The 14980-nt window shown below is 47.4% G+C and overlaps 1 protein-coding gene across 7 annotated transcripts in view; it reads right to left on the reverse strand.

Moving 5' to 3' along the window:
• LOC119843025 (39S ribosomal protein L38, mitochondrial) overlaps window positions 1-14980 on the reverse strand; it is a 50457-nt gene that overhangs the window by 21985 nt on the left and 13492 nt on the right. For 5 of the 7 annotated variants that reach the window (XM_043496368.1, XM_038371914.2, XM_043496365.1 and 2 more), the window contains 13 exons: window positions 14341-14443; window positions 13767-14210; window positions 12263-12340; window positions 10555-10649; window positions 7986-8035; window positions 6986-7033; window positions 6700-6855; window positions 4436-4536; window positions 3715-3921; window positions 2909-3016; window positions 1974-2113; window positions 1115-1233; window positions 659-781 (listed from right to left, as the gene is read on the reverse strand). In XM_043496368.1, the coding sequence (XP_043352303.1) occupies window positions 659-781; window positions 1115-1233; window positions 1974-2113; window positions 2909-3016; window positions 3715-3921; window positions 4436-4536; window positions 6700-6855; window positions 6986-7033; window positions 7986-8035; window positions 10555-10649; window positions 12263-12340; window positions 13767-14210; window positions 14341-14443 (1772 nt within the window). The remainder of the gene's footprint in view (window positions 1-658; window positions 782-1114; window positions 1234-1973; window positions 2114-2908; window positions 3017-3714; window positions 3922-4435; window positions 4537-6699; window positions 6856-6985; window positions 7034-7985; window positions 8036-10554; window positions 10650-12262; window positions 12341-13766; window positions 14211-14340; window positions 14444-14980) is intronic. The other 2 variants (XM_038371918.2, XM_043496367.1) reach the window with 1 other exon arrangement.

Raw genomic sequence — 14980 nt, forward strand, 5'->3', positions numbered from 1 at the left:
CAGCAGTGGGTTTTAAAAGTACTGAGCGACTGGTACCCTCCAATTGACATTTTTTTCCTGCCTTCAGCCACAATCTGTGGCTTGTCTCGCTCACGTGACCGAGTGCGTGTCATTGTTACTCTGTGCAACAATTAATGTCTGCAAAACCCGGACAAGCCTACCATCTTCCTGCTGACCTCATGCCATCCTGACGCCGCCTCTGTCATGCACTGTCAATCACCGTGCCGCATCTCTGGGAAGAGCAGATAGGTGCTACCCCAGCACACATGAAACACTCCAGCTCCAGGAGCACGTGCATCTTGCCCAAGAGCGACAAGTGAAGTCGGACAGGTTCACATGCTGGCTTATGGTTCTGATTGAGCAGGAGGGCAAGATACTGCCAAGTAAAGCTTACGGTACCGTGATGTCTCCCTGAAGTTCCAAGTGGTTAATCTCCAAGGGGAACTGCTTCCCGCCCCCAAATCTTCTACTCCTATTAGCTTAATCTCCCTGAGCTATGCTGAAATCTATTATTTCCATCCTGCCCTTTGTCCTGTGCTCTTTTGCCAGCAAAAGGATTTTTCTCCTGGTCTTGATGCCATCAGAATTAATGCTACATAATGGGAACACTTCCTCCTTGAGACCATCACCTTTGTTAAACATCAGGACAACACCTGACCTTTGCCCGCTCCAGCTCTTCCCTCTCCATGGTCAGCTGCTGGGTCATCACCCTCCGCTGTTCCTCTAGCGAACGCTGTAGAGATTCCGCTTTGGCTTGTTCTGCTGTCACCCTCCAGCGTTCCTAGAGCATGGAGACGACAGTGGATGGGGCAAAGCAATGCATGGGTTACGTGAGCCTATGGTCCAATCATGCCTTAAACGGAAGCAGATATTTTTCCACTACCACCTCCATTTTCTTTGACTTCAGGGCAGGGCCTGAGCCTTGGAGGTTCAGGCCCTGCCCTGATTTTTTTTCCCACCAAACAGGAAGACAGTTTTTCAGAAACTGGCCTCTTGCCATGGCTGTCTGTAGGTTAAGGAGAGTTCCCATATTGGCTACATAACATGCAGGGCCCCCCCACCAGAGCCGTTATCAAACACAGGCTGAAGACACAGGTTGTTGGCCTCTCCTCACCTGCTCCAGGAGACGAGTTTGTTCACTCAGTCTGGCCTCCATTTTAGCGATGACCTCCTGCAGCCGGCTCCGCTCCTCCTCCATGTCCCTTTGCTGCCGCGTCAGTCTGTCCTGCAGCACTGAGGGGAGAAAAATCACCGTGCAGCAAACTGCAGCCATTCACAGGCTAATCCCACAGTCCAGTGCAAGCCACCACTGTATCTGTCTTGTACAAAACTTGCAGGGCCGGATCCTCAGCTGGTTTAAATCAGTGTCACTCCAATGGTGCTGTGCTGGTTTACAACAGCTGGGAACTGACCTTCAGTCCCAGCTAGCTGGGGTGGATCCTCCTCTGGGAGTGCTGTCTGGCTACAGGACATTCCCGGGGAGCCGCTTTCAGCACAGAGGATCTTTGGTGCAGTTGTCTTGCTCAGGTACAGCCCTGGGCAAGCCATTGTTCTTTTCAGAAAGGTAAGGGCGTAAGACACACAGATGGGAACATCTGTTGGAATGGATGGATGATCTTGTGATTAAGACATTGGACAGGGATCTGGATCTAGTTCTCTGCCACAGACTCCCTATGTGCTTTTGGGCAAGTCATTTACTCTCTCTCTGTGCCTCAGTTCCCTGTGTGTAAATGGGGCAGGGATCATCTTGCTCTATGTTTGTACAGTGCCTAGCACAATGGGACCTGGTCTGTGATTAGGGCTCCTAGATGCTTCCACAACACACGTCTCCTTTTGGACTGTAATTTCTTTGGGGGCAGTGACTGTGTGTGCATACACAATGGGGCTCCGATTGAGGTTGGGGCCCCTAGCTGCTACTGTAATAAATAACCATGACTGTGATTGCTAAAAAAAAAAAAATAAGAAGCAGGTACCCCTGAGCTGTTCATCTCGCTGACGGGCTCCAATCTCGAGCTCCTGCGACGTGTTGTGGTGGGTAGCCTCCACCTTGTAGGAGAGGTCATTCAGGTTACTGGAAAACTTCTCCATCTGCTCAATGATGCTGTTCATAGACCTACAAGAGGAAGAGGCAGGGCCACAGTTATGTGGTAGCTGCATCGGTTCACACTGGGTTCATGTTTTCAACGTTATCTTCATGTGACGAGGGGCTAGAAAGATTTACTTTAAAACAAAACCTTAGATTTTGAACCCAACTCCAGGGCAAGGGGTGGCTTCCTGGGCAATAAATATGCACCGCCTTGCCTAGGAGCTTGAGTGGGTACGATAGCTTTGTCCTGAACCTCTCCTGCTCAGTTAACCCCTCCCCTCAGTAGCAGCAAAGGACAGGAGCTACTTTTTCTCGGGGGTAACGTGGAGACCTTCAAACAAAGCTCATTTATTGACTGACAGAGCTTGAGAGTTGGTAAGGGCAATTTACTCGCTGAGCCAGTGGCTTCTGTGCAAACACATCATCGACGTCAGGTGTTCTCCCTCTGGTTGGGATCCACCCAGCACCCCAGCCCTGCCTTCCCCTGCAGACAGCCCTCCACTTGGGGACCGTGCCCATAGATTCCAAGGCCAGAAGGGACCACTGTGACCATCGAGTCTGGGTGCGTGTGACTATTCCCCAGCCATCCCATGGAGGGCTGTCAGGTTTATGGAGCTTGCTGTGAGAGAGCATCCCAGTTCTGTAGCAGCTCTGTTTTTCAGAGACCCTCTGAGCCCTGAAGGGAAGAAGCAACCTACTCAGCTCCTTGTTCTTTTCCTTCAGAACCAGAAGAGGAACCCAACCTCCCATCACGGTCTCCGGTGGGTGGGTAGGGAGCTGAAGGATCAAGGCAAGGAGGCCATGGTGGGTGGCAGCTGGTACCTGGTATGGGAGGTAGCACTGGTTACCGCGTCAATCTCCTGATCTTTCAGTCGTTTCAGCCTCTGTAGCTGCTCTTCATGGTCTTTGCGCATCTCCAGAATGGATGCCCTGTAGGACTCAGACGGGAGGAGCCCGTTAACCACATCTATTTACTTACATTCCCTGCCGCTGTCGGTGCTCAGACACATGGCCCTCATTGCCAAGAGCCCAGAGAAACACACAGCGAGCCAGAGCCCAGAGAAACACACAGCGAGAGCTGAACGGCTGATCTCGGCCCCCGGCTGCGGTTGATTGTGGATGGTCACTATGTAAGCTCATGGAGACAACTCATTCCTAGAGGAAATCTGCTCATTCCTACCCAGACATGAGCAGAAGGGTGGATGGGGGAGAATAATGGCCGTGCATCCCAAAGGACCCTACGCAGGTGCAGGTCCCTGTGCTGTGCAGTGACAGTCCCATGCGTACCTGCCTCGGGTGATGCGGGCCAGGTGGAGCCCGGCCCAGGTGCCTGCTGCCTGCCGCTGAGAGTAGCTCAGCCTCCTCACAAGCAGATGCAAATGCTCGTGGCTAGCTGCATAACTCAGGAGATCAGGACAAACCTTCAATCACCTCCCACCAGGGCTGGGGTTATTCTTCACCACCATTGCACAAGCCTGACTTTTCCTGACACCATGATCCCAGCTGGGCCCATTTTCCCATCTGCTCGGACACGGATTCCAAGAGCTTCAGCCCCTTTGGGAGGAGAATAATTCGGACCCTGGATGCCCCCTTCCAGGCTGGCTATCCCCTCCCCTGGCCCTCCTTACTGCTGCAGCTCCCGCAGCCTCTCCACCTCCTGGACCTTCTCCTGCTCCAGCTCTGTCAGCCTGCACTGCTGCTGTGCCAGGAGCTCCAACTTGGCCCGCTCTGCACCTTGGCAGTGGGACAGGTACTGCGCCGCCAGTTCCTCGTTCTCCTGCCGCAGCCTTGCCTCGCGCTGCCGGGAAGATTCCTCCATCACCTTCACATGGCTCCTGCCCACGAGGAGACACACGGAGGCTGGAGGAGCTGTTGGCACGGTGCCTGCTGGGCTGGGGTGCTAATGGCTGGTTCTGATCTGAAATATGATGCTTGGGGGCCAATTATCAAATGCAGGACCCTAATTTAAGTGCCAGTTTAGATATCTGCTGCTGATTTAACAGTAAATATATAATAATACCCAGCTCTTTATATTTTTGTATATATAGTATATAGCGCTTTTCATCACTAGATCTCAAAGCACTTCACAAAGGGGATCAAATCCCCTTTTACAGGTTGGGAAACTGAGGCACAGAGCTGTGATGTGTCGTGCTCAAAGTCACACGGCATGTCAGCAGGAGATCTGGAAGTAGCACCCGATGCCTGGTTTCCTGCTCCAACTATAAGCTGGGCCAACTGCTGTAAGCAGGGCACTACACACCCCAGATATGCTGTGCATCAGGCAGGACCCTGAGTGCGGGGGCAAAGGTCCACGTCACTGGTGTGCATGTACCTGGAGGCCTATGATACCTGTGTGCATTTTCAACGAGTTCCAAGTCTTCCTCATGACGCTGCTGTAGACTCTCCAGGAGCAGCTTCTGCTGATTCCTCTCCAGCTCCAGCTTCCGCACCTGATGTGGAAAGTCACCAAGATGAGCTAAAGAAAACCCTTCTTGGCTGGGTGAGACACTGTACCCCATGTGACACCCTGGAGCCCAAGCTCACCAATTCTATAGGATGAGGATATATTTTGTACAAAGTATGCATTGTGAGGTATCATTTGAAAATGCATAATCTACTGCACATCATTGTCATATTAAAATTTTGTATCATCGTCATATTAAAATTTTGTATCAGCATTGTACATGGAGCTATGAGATTTTACTTAGGATTGTTACTGAAATATACTGTAATGCTGGGTAACTGGATACTGTAGTTCTTGATGCCATCTGAATTAATGCCACATAATGGGAACAGTTCCTCCTTGAGACCATCACTTTCATTAAACGGACCATTTTCTCAAAGACAAAGGCACATTAGCATGCCAGCTAGGTGCTAAAAGGCCATTATTTGTTCAATTAGAAATTCACCAGCAGGGGAGTTATAAACAAAGTATTTACAGTTCATCTGAAGGACAGCTGGCAGGGCACATACGCAATAGAACTGCATGACCCCCTGTCCCAGTGTAACCCACACACCTCCTGGGTGTGGTGTTCTGTCCCATCTAGTGGCGCCAAGACCACTTAGAGAGAGAGAGAAAACAAGTCAGCTCTACAGCCTTAGCTAACAGCCAGTTGGCTTTTAGCTCATGTGGTAGAGGCTCATGCACTAAGCTCCAGAGATTCCATGTTCGATTCCACCCGCTGATGACCAGGGTCTGTCGGTGTTACAAGTGGGGGCTCGTCTGGGATTCCAACTGGAGAGACTCTGAAGCTCAGGACCTGCTTCCTCAGCTAGGGGAAGTATGTAACCCACATACCTTCTGGGTGTGGTAATCTGTCCCATCTAGTGGCACTGAGACCACTTAAAAAGAGAGATAAAATGAGTCTGGTACATGTGGTGGAGGTTTGTGCACTAAGCTCCAGAGGTTCCAAGGTTTGATCCCGCCTGCTGACAGCTGGGGTCTGTTGGGGTTACACCAGCAAGGATTTTTCCAGTGAAAAGGGTCAGGATATAAGAAGGGGGGGAAAAAAGGCATCTGGCCACCTCTCTCCCGCCCTCCCCCCCAATCTCTGCTCACGGCAGCAAGATCATTTGAAAGACAAAGAACCATCACTGAACTGAGGGGAGTGGTCCAAACTGGAAGGCTTTCCTGTCAGCATGGGCTGCTGAAAGTTTTGGGTCAGAGAAATCCTTTTGCTTTCAAATTTTGTTTAGATTGGTAACATTTAAGTCAGGAAATAGCTTGCGTGTTTCTCTTTTATAACCAATTCTGACTTTTATGCCTTTACTCCTTATACTCACTTAAAATCCATCTTTCTCTAGTTAATAAACTTGTTTTATTCTTTTACCTAAAGCAGCGTATTTTGATTGAAGTTTTTGGAGAATCTCTACTCAGGTTAACAAGGGCTGGTGCATAATCATTCCCTTTGATGGAATGATGGACTTTCCATGAGCTTGCACTGTTTGGGAGCGGGGGGTGGGCCTGAGCAGTGCAAGAAACACATTCCTGGGGTACAAAGCTGGGGAATTTGCCCTGTATGAAGTTTGAGAGTGTCTGGGAAAGCATCCATGCTAATGGCTGTGTGTGAGCATAGCCTGGAGAGGCTGCTTGTCACTAGCAAGGCAGCGTAAAAGGCACCTGGGCTGGAGAGTTAAAGGGACCCAGTGGTTCAACAGTCCAAACTGTACCCTGAAGGATGTCACATGGCTTGCAGTCAGGTCCCCACAGAGCAAACCAGTACACATGGAGGATGTCAGCACTCACCCTTAGTGCAGGGATAGCTCACTGGGTGGCAGCCAGCAGGTATGTACAGAAAGCAGGAATCTTGAGGCTTTACTAGGAGGGGTGTGGCTCAAACATCTCTGTGAACCCTCCTTGTGGCCCTCAGCAGATTGTACCTCAGCAGACAGACCCTCTGTTACCTACCCAGTTCCTCTCTCTGGGCAGGGATGAACCATGTCTCTGGCATCCCTAATCCTGCTGCCCTTTGGATCCCAGGTATTTCCTTCCTAACTGTTACTATCACAGCCCAGTACAATCACTCCTAGCTTGGCCCCAGTGGCAAGACTGGTGCAAATACAGAGAGACCAATCCTACCTCTGCCCTCAGCCCAGCAGGCTGGGTCCCTCACCTGGCTCTCCAGCTCGGCGAGACGAGTCTGGGCACTCAGCAGTTCCACCTGGTGCCTTGCCGCATTCTCCTTCAGCTGTGCCTGCAAAGCCACTAGCCTCTTCTCGTACTCACTGGCATTCAGCAAGCTCAGGGCCAGGGGCTCGGCCTGCAGGAGCTGCAAGGGGAGAGCACCCAGGGGTGGGGAGACAAAACCAAGCCCTTTTAGAATGAAGAGTGGCAGAAGCACCCTGTCAGCCCAGCAGGATGCAGTGCCCTCTTCTGCAGAAGCCATGCCCTGTCCTCACCTGCTGCGGAAGTAGAACCTGCTGGAGGGGAGCCCCAGACATGGCAACCTGCAGTGAAACAGGGAACAGCTCAGCCACCTTCTCCTCTTAAAGGCCTCCACCCCTGTGGGGAACATCTTAACTCTGCTGAGCCTGGGAAACCCCTACAATGGCTGCCATTAATTCTGGTCCTACTTTGCGCCCCTCCTCTAGGCTTGCCAATCCTTCTCTGATCTTACCCCACTGCAAATCTGGATCCTTTCTTCCAGAAGAATACCTCTCTATAAAACTTCCAAAAGGGTCCTATCCCAGAAGGCAGAATGGACAGGACGGGAGACTTCCAACCTGCCCCAGAGTAAGCAATGGAACAGACTCGGAGTTTAGTTCGGTCTTATTGCTGGAGATGGACTCAGAAGTAATAGGATCAATTCTTTTTAATTAAAACATACACCCCCCCACCTTAATGAAGGGCAGGAAATGAAAAGGACCCAGAAAGTCCAGCTTCGGCTTCTCAGTGAGGTCTTGAAAGCTAAATAAGGATTGCAGGACACACTCATTTTTAAAAGCTTTGATAATTTTCCCCCTTAAATTGCGCGCGCGCACGCACACACACACTCCTTTCACCTCAAAACTAAGAAAACCTGGCAATGTAAAACCCAATAATTAGCTAGAATCCAAGTCTCATTATTAATTACTACACTCAAGTGTATTCTGAGCACTTCCAGTGAAGGGCCTCAAAGCATTTTGTAAACCCTACTTAAAACCTCACAGGACTCCTGGAAAGGAAGTAAGGGTGTGTTATTTCACCCCTTCTACTGCTGAAGAAACTGAGGCATGGGGAATATAAGTGACTTGCCCTAGGTCACATTACATAGCTAATCAGTGAGACAGCAGGGAGCAGAACCCAGACTCCCGATTCCCACTTCTACTCCTGCATTTTAGCCACTGAAAAATGACTGTACACGTAGGGGTGTACTATCCCCAATACACCATGATCGGTGTTGTAGCATCTCACACTTACCGGAGTTAGTGTGGAAAACCCCAGACCCTCTGGATGTCCTTGGAGAGAAGCTGCAGGTGGTGAAAATTCAACACATTTAACACTCAGACATGGCAGTGGATTTAGGCATTTTCAGTGAGACAGTAGCACTGGAAGCCTGGCAGAAATAAATACAGCCCTTCCATAGCTGTGCTGCTTCAGTATGATGAGGACATGCTAGTGTCATAAGAGCTCCAGCCACTGAAGCAGTGAGAGGCAGGTACTCCAGACCACATGAGTAGAGTGGAGCCATGAGGGGCTGGAAAGTCCTATAGGCACTAAAGAAAGATGCATCTTTAATGAAACCCTTGAACCCCACAAGGGCCTCCTTGAACGCTTTATGCACATTCGTCCCTTCACCTGTCTTGCTACATCCCTGCCAAGGAGCTGACTGGGGCAGATTTCTACTCTGTGCATATGGACTGACACATGACAAGCACTCGATATGCAGCACTGGCCTGATTTTCATCCACATCCCACACCAAAATCACTAAGACCCGCAAGTGCTCAGCACCTCTAGGAAATCAGGCCATACTACTTGCTTCCAGGGACAGAGGCATGTAGTGCAGGTCCTGGATAGGTCAGCAAGCTCTTCCCTTCCAACCCAAGGGCCACCATTTCTGCACCCGCCTCGAACTCCTTCCTGCTTGGCCAGCCTCATCATGGTGCTCAGCCACCAGACAGGAGGCAGATTATGGACCTCAAGTGAGACAACTAGCTGGAAAGAGAGGACATCACCACCCTCCACGCGCAAGCCCAGTGCGTTTCCTCTGCAACTTGCCAGCCCTCCGCCACTAGCAAGAGAAAGGGGCATCTGGCTCCCACCAGCATCTGCCTCCCACAGCCTGCACAGCTACCCTTAAGTCACACAACTAACCACACGCATTTGCTTTGAACCCTTCATGTTATGTGCTCTTTCCCGGCTCCAATCCAACATCACCTGGACACCTACATGGAAAATATCTCCCACCCCCATTGGCTTTGGTGTCATCCCTTTGACACGCCACTGAGGCCACTGTCTGCTACCTCCTGACTGCATAATGTCCAACCTCTTAATACAGTAGTACCTCAGCATTACGAACACCAGAGTTACCAACTGACCGGTCAACCACACACCTCATTTGGAACTGGAAGTACGTAATTGGGCACCAGCAGAGACAAAAAAAAAAAAAACCCAAAACACAAATACTGTACAGTACTGTGTTAAATGTAAACTACTAAAAAAAAATAAAGGGAAAGTTTAAAAGAAGATTTGACAAGGTAAGGAAACTGTTTCTTGTGCTTATTTCATTTAAATTAAGATGGTTAAAAGCAGCATTTTTCTTCTGCATAGTAAAGTTTCAAAGCTGTGTTAAATCAGTGCTCAATTGTAAACTTTTGAAAGAATCAATGTTTTGTTCACAGTTATGAACAACCTCCATTTCTGAGGTGTTCGTAACTCTGAGGTTCTACTGTATATTTATGGAGAAAAGTTACACATATGCGCCAATAGGGGGCAGTGCTCTGTAACAGCTGGCACTGAGATGGGAATAACAGGTAGTGGCTGCAGATGGCTGACGGTTACCCATGTCCCCGCGTCCTTGCACTGCATGCTGCATGACTGGGGATGGGTAGGACAACGAGGGTATGTCTTCACAGCAACTAGACACCAGCGGCGGACCCACGCCAGCCAACTCCGCTAAGGCTGTGGGGCTGTTTCATTGCAGGGTCCTAGAGCCTGGACTCCAGGCAGAGCCCAGGAGTCTACACAGCATTGACATCGCCGAGCCCGAGTCGGCTGGCACAGGACAGCCGTGGGTTTTTCTTTGCTGTGTAGACATACCCTAATGGGCTAACACTGAGATGCAAAGCAGTGACGGGATGAATGTTTAGGTAGGGTAATCCAAGGAGGTGAGAGGATTGTGGAAGAGGAGGATGAAGAGCAGAGATGACCGAGGAAAGCTGAGGACTAGTTATCCTACTGCTAGCGTGTCAAGGAAAGCATGGCTGCTCAGGTCCGGCCCTTCCTCAAGACCAGAGGGGCGATGGAAAGAAGCAATGCCAGACACTAAACTAGCATCCATGGACTGTAATTGGAGAGGACTCTGTCCACACTCAGAGAATGGGGGGATGGCAGGGGGCTGATACCTGTTGGAATTTGACCCCTTCCAGCTGACAGAGAGAGAATACGAATGTGTGATCAACCACACATTCGTCTACCATTCAGTTGTGGGGCAAGCCTCAAGGATCCCTACAGACATCACAGCAAATATGTTTGGGCTTTTCAGATTTCGTAATGAAACCTTTTTGATACACGACCTGGAAGCCTTGCTAGGCCCATCTTTTCCCCATTTTCATCTCACCTTCAAGGGCAATGATGCAGAGATAATTTCTTTATCTTTAATCTTTAAAAGATACAACTTTGTATTACCCATCCTGGGAGAGAGAATAGAATTTGGGAATCCTCCAGGTTACACAATGTCTCTCTCTGGCTCCTGATCACTCAGCTAGGTGCATCAGCAGTGTGTGTTGCCTCCCCAGTAGCTGGGCCAATCTGGGATGTGAAACATACCGGCGTGACTGGTGTCTCCAGGAGGTGCCTCTTTTCTGGACTCAGATGTAAGAGATGAGGCTTGTTTCTGAGTGGTTAGCCATGGACCAGGATACCTGTGGGATGCATAGAGTAGATAAGTAACTAGGAATGCTATTATATAGCCCCATTGCAAGGCGTGTGGGGAAAGAGAGATTAAAGGAGTATTTTCCAGTTAACATGCATAGCTTTTGTAAGAAGAGTGTTTCACAAAACATCCGGTCAGCAGTTTTGTACAGCACCAGGCGTATGGATTCCTGCACGTGGAGTCACAAAGGGGAGGTGTTCAAAGGTCAAAAGTTGGAGTTGTCAATCCAAGGTGATTTTTCTTTAAAACATACTGCACCCGATCTCACTGTTCACGCACATCACGGATTTATAACAATCAAAAGCCACCACAAAGTTCTCTTCCTGCCCACCCTCATGCAGGGTGGACTGATTTAAATCAAAATGATTTAGATAAGTAACCAGAAAAATCAAAGTAATTTAAATCATCCATTTATATCAGAGCAGGGAGGAAACTTTGATTTAAATCATTGATTTTAATCGTGTTTTATATTTGTAATTTTTCATTACTTTCCTAAAGAAAAGTTGATTCTCATTGGTTGGTAAATCATTAAAACATATTGAATTGCATAGACTTGACTCTAAATTTGGTGCTTCTTTTTGCCACGCAGGAGGATACACTATATCATATTTAGTTAAGCAATTATATAGCTTAAACTTCCATTTATTCAGAGAGTCTTAATCTTTATATTTCTTTATTATGTTAGAAAATGGTGAATGAGGCATTACTTATTTATTAGCTGATGATTAATTTTTTACTTGTGATTTTTATCAAGCTCTGTTTGGATGAAAATTTAAATTTAATTAAAATGCACAAAACCAGGAATTTTAATTGGTTTTAATTTAATAAAATGACCTTAAATGTGCTGGATACATAAGAAAAAAAGTTTATCACAACAGTTTGCATTTCAAACTAACTAATTTATGAAACAAAGCATTATTTGTATTTCGTGAATTCAGTTGATTGTTTCTGGTCACCATGTCCTGCAAGATTTTAGAACTAGTAGATCTCACAGGCTCAACACCTAGTTTTTATTCCTACATTGAAAGAAGAAAACAAGTTTTCTGTTTTTTCAACTCCAAAAAGTTGAAAGTTTCTTAACTTTGAATGAACTAGTCATTGAACTAAACTAGTTGAATAATCTGAAAAGAAGAAAATATTCTCTCTGCACATGCGGAAGAGGCTACACTGCTCTCAAAAGCTGGTTTAGCACTTCAACAAACTCTGGTTCCATGCTCTTAGCCAGTGACTTCCACCAGTTCTGTGGTCTTTCTTTAAAATTTGACAACAAACATGTACTGCTTAATTATGTTTGTATTTAATTTAAATGATTTTAATAAATTATAAGTAGGTTAGGAATTAACATAAATGATCAGTTTCACATTTAATTTTAAATAGGTTTATTTTAAAAAATAAATATGCATTTAACGTAAATCAAAAACATTGATTTAAGTTTAAAAATCCGATTTAAATAAAAAACTATTTTAATTTCTTTTTAAATCATTGTTTTTTATTTACCCCATTTCACCCCCCAACACTCTTACGTCTGACACTGTTTTAATTCATTTCAGCATTTCCTGTTGAAAAGGCAGATTAGCAGGTATAACTATAGTGAAGACATACCCTGAGTCTTCCTTCCTGGTGGACTTATCTTCTGGGACAGCAGACCGCTGTGGCTCTCTCACAGAGGGAGCTTGTTGGCTGAAAACAAGAGTCATTTATATGAAAGAGCAAAGAATCTTAATATAAATTGACAGTGATGGGGGCCACAATCCTCCAGTGTCAGCTAAAACTGTATCTTGCAACCTCAAAGACAGTGAAGGTTTCCCTTCTGTCAAAAGCAATCTCTTCCTCCTAACAGAGCTATGGAAGTATTCAGCATTCACTTGGTTTGAAACATTTAGGCCTGATCTACACTACAGAGTTAGGTTGATGTAAGGCAGCTTATATTGACCTAACTCTGTAAGCGTCTACACTACAATGTTGCTCCTGCCGACGTGAGAGTAGTAGCGCTTAGGTCGATGCAGTGTCAGTTTAGACACTGTGTTGCTTACATCAGACTGTTCCGGCTGTCAGCCCCGGGCAGCGGGGCTCCGGTTGTCAGTGCCCCACACTGACAGCCGGAGCAAGCGCTCCTGGTGAAGCTCCTGTGGTGGCTCTGCGTCAACGTAAATTAAATCAACTTAATTTCGCAGTGTAGATTTGTCCTTAATTTCAAAAACTGAAGGAGCAAATGCACACAACAATAAACTGTGACTATACGCTACCAAGATACCTCACTTTTGTCTGACAGGCTATTCCTAATTATAGTCATCAATCCTGCTTTGGGCAGCACAAGCCATAGCCAATTTGTTCTCAGCCTTAACTCTACATTCACGAAGATTTTGCCTGGGAATTTCCTTAGTTTTCTTGTAATTTTTTTCATGCTCATTGTTAATATTGTTATTTATATTATCATAGCGACTAGGATCATATAACTGAAGAAGGGATCATATAACTGTAGCATGGGGCATGGTTGACTGGAGGGAGGCTTCTCTGCTCCTTGAAGTTTTGAACCATGATTTGAGGACTTCAATAGCTCAGACATGGGTGAGGTTTTTCATAGGAGTGGTGGGTGACATTCTGTGGCCTGCGCTGTGCAGGAGGTCGGACTAGATGATCAGAGTGGTCCCTTCTGACCTTAGTATCTATGAATCTATAAGGGTGGAGGGACTTTGCTTGTAACTTACAAGTTAAGGGCAAGAGTTATTGAATCAGGAAAAAGGCAGAAAAGAAAACAAAATTGGTTTGAATTTTTGGTGGCTTCTGGATCATTGACCCAGGTTTCCCTGATTAAATCACTGTAGCCTTTACACAGTTACAATGGAAGCCTGCATAATGTCCATTGCAGCTGAAATGAAAGGCAGCACGGTCTGGACTCCGCATTGACCTGGAAGCTAGGAAATCCTATGCTCTTACCCAGCTCTATTTCTGTAGGCAAAAATAGTCACACTTGGGTGCCTAAAGTTAGGCCCTTAAAAATGGCCCAATTTTCAGAGGTGCTAAGCGCTAGCGACCTCCCAGTGAAGCCAGTGGGAGCTGCAGGAGTTCTACACCTCTGAAAAGCAGCCCACTGGCATGTCTTTACCTGGTAACAGTAATGGGGTCCACCTCGTCGTCCTGTCTCAGGGAGCCCGAGGCCCCAGCCCTTTTCTCCTGGACCTTCCCCTGCACCTGGGATTTTTTTCGAGACAAGGCCTTATTCAGCCAGCTATCATCCTCCTCCTCAAGTGGTCTGGGTTTAGCTGCTGCTTCCTCTGCAGCTGACTTTGTCCCAAGAAGGAGCTGGCTGGCTGGGCTGGGCCGCTTGGTGGTTGAGGAGCTGGATGGTTTGTTCAAAGGGGCTGCCGCGGGACTACCTTTGGCAACATCCTTGGCTGGAGATGGAGGGTCCAAATCGATAAAGTCCTCATCTTTCAAACCCAGCCAGTCAGCACCAGTCTTATTGCCTCGCATGGGGCTCGTGATGGCTGGAGTGGTGGGTTTGGACCTTTGGTCCATTTTCAGTTCATTGATATTCTCTGCTGAAAACCTGCAATGGGAGAGAGAGATGAACACACAAAGCTGAGTGTGCTAGGTCTTCAGCAGCTCCCTGCTGGGAGGCAGCATGGCCCAGTGATTAGTGTGGCACACAGAGGCAGGCATCAGATATAAACACATACCTGACAGATTGTCGTCTTGACTGCTGGCCCTCGTGTGTGGAGGCCAGGGTGGGCTGGTAGGCTCCAAAGGTGAAATCCTCATTGCCCCAAATGTTTTCCTTATCTGTTTAGACAAGTGGAGACTAAAGTCAGTCCCCAGTAGGCAAGCAGACTGCATCAATACACATTCACATGCTCTCGCTTTTGTCTGTTGTATGGGAGTTTCACTGTAATTTGCTTAGGCCCTGCCTACACTAGAAAAGTTGGCTGGTCTAGCTATATTGGTCTTGCTATGCTGGCAAACCCCTACAGAACGTACCCCCACCCTACTGTAACTATCTTTGAACAAGGTATGTCTTGTAAGGTATCATTTGAAGACTCATAATTTGCTGGTCAATATTGTCTTGATAAAATATGTGTGGCAACATTTTATGTGAAGTTATCAGATTTCCCTGTAAGATGTTATTAACACATGTTCCAAATTGAGGTTAGCAAACCGGTCTGTCTCAAACAAAGGAATGTGTGCTCTGTTTAATTTGCATTTAAGCAGTAAACAGAGTCATCAAGCAGGGAGAGAGACAAAGGGAGTTCAAACAGTGGGGAAAACCAGCAGGAAATATTCTTACGTGTAGACACTCTGTCTCCTGAATCTCAGCAGGAA

Source organism: Dermochelys coriacea, chromosome 14 (assembly GCF_009764565.3).
Source record: "Dermochelys coriacea isolate rDerCor1 chromosome 14, rDerCor1.pri.v4, whole genome shotgun sequence".
Taxonomy (NCBI): Eukaryota; Metazoa; Chordata; order Testudines; family Dermochelyidae; genus Dermochelys; species Dermochelys coriacea.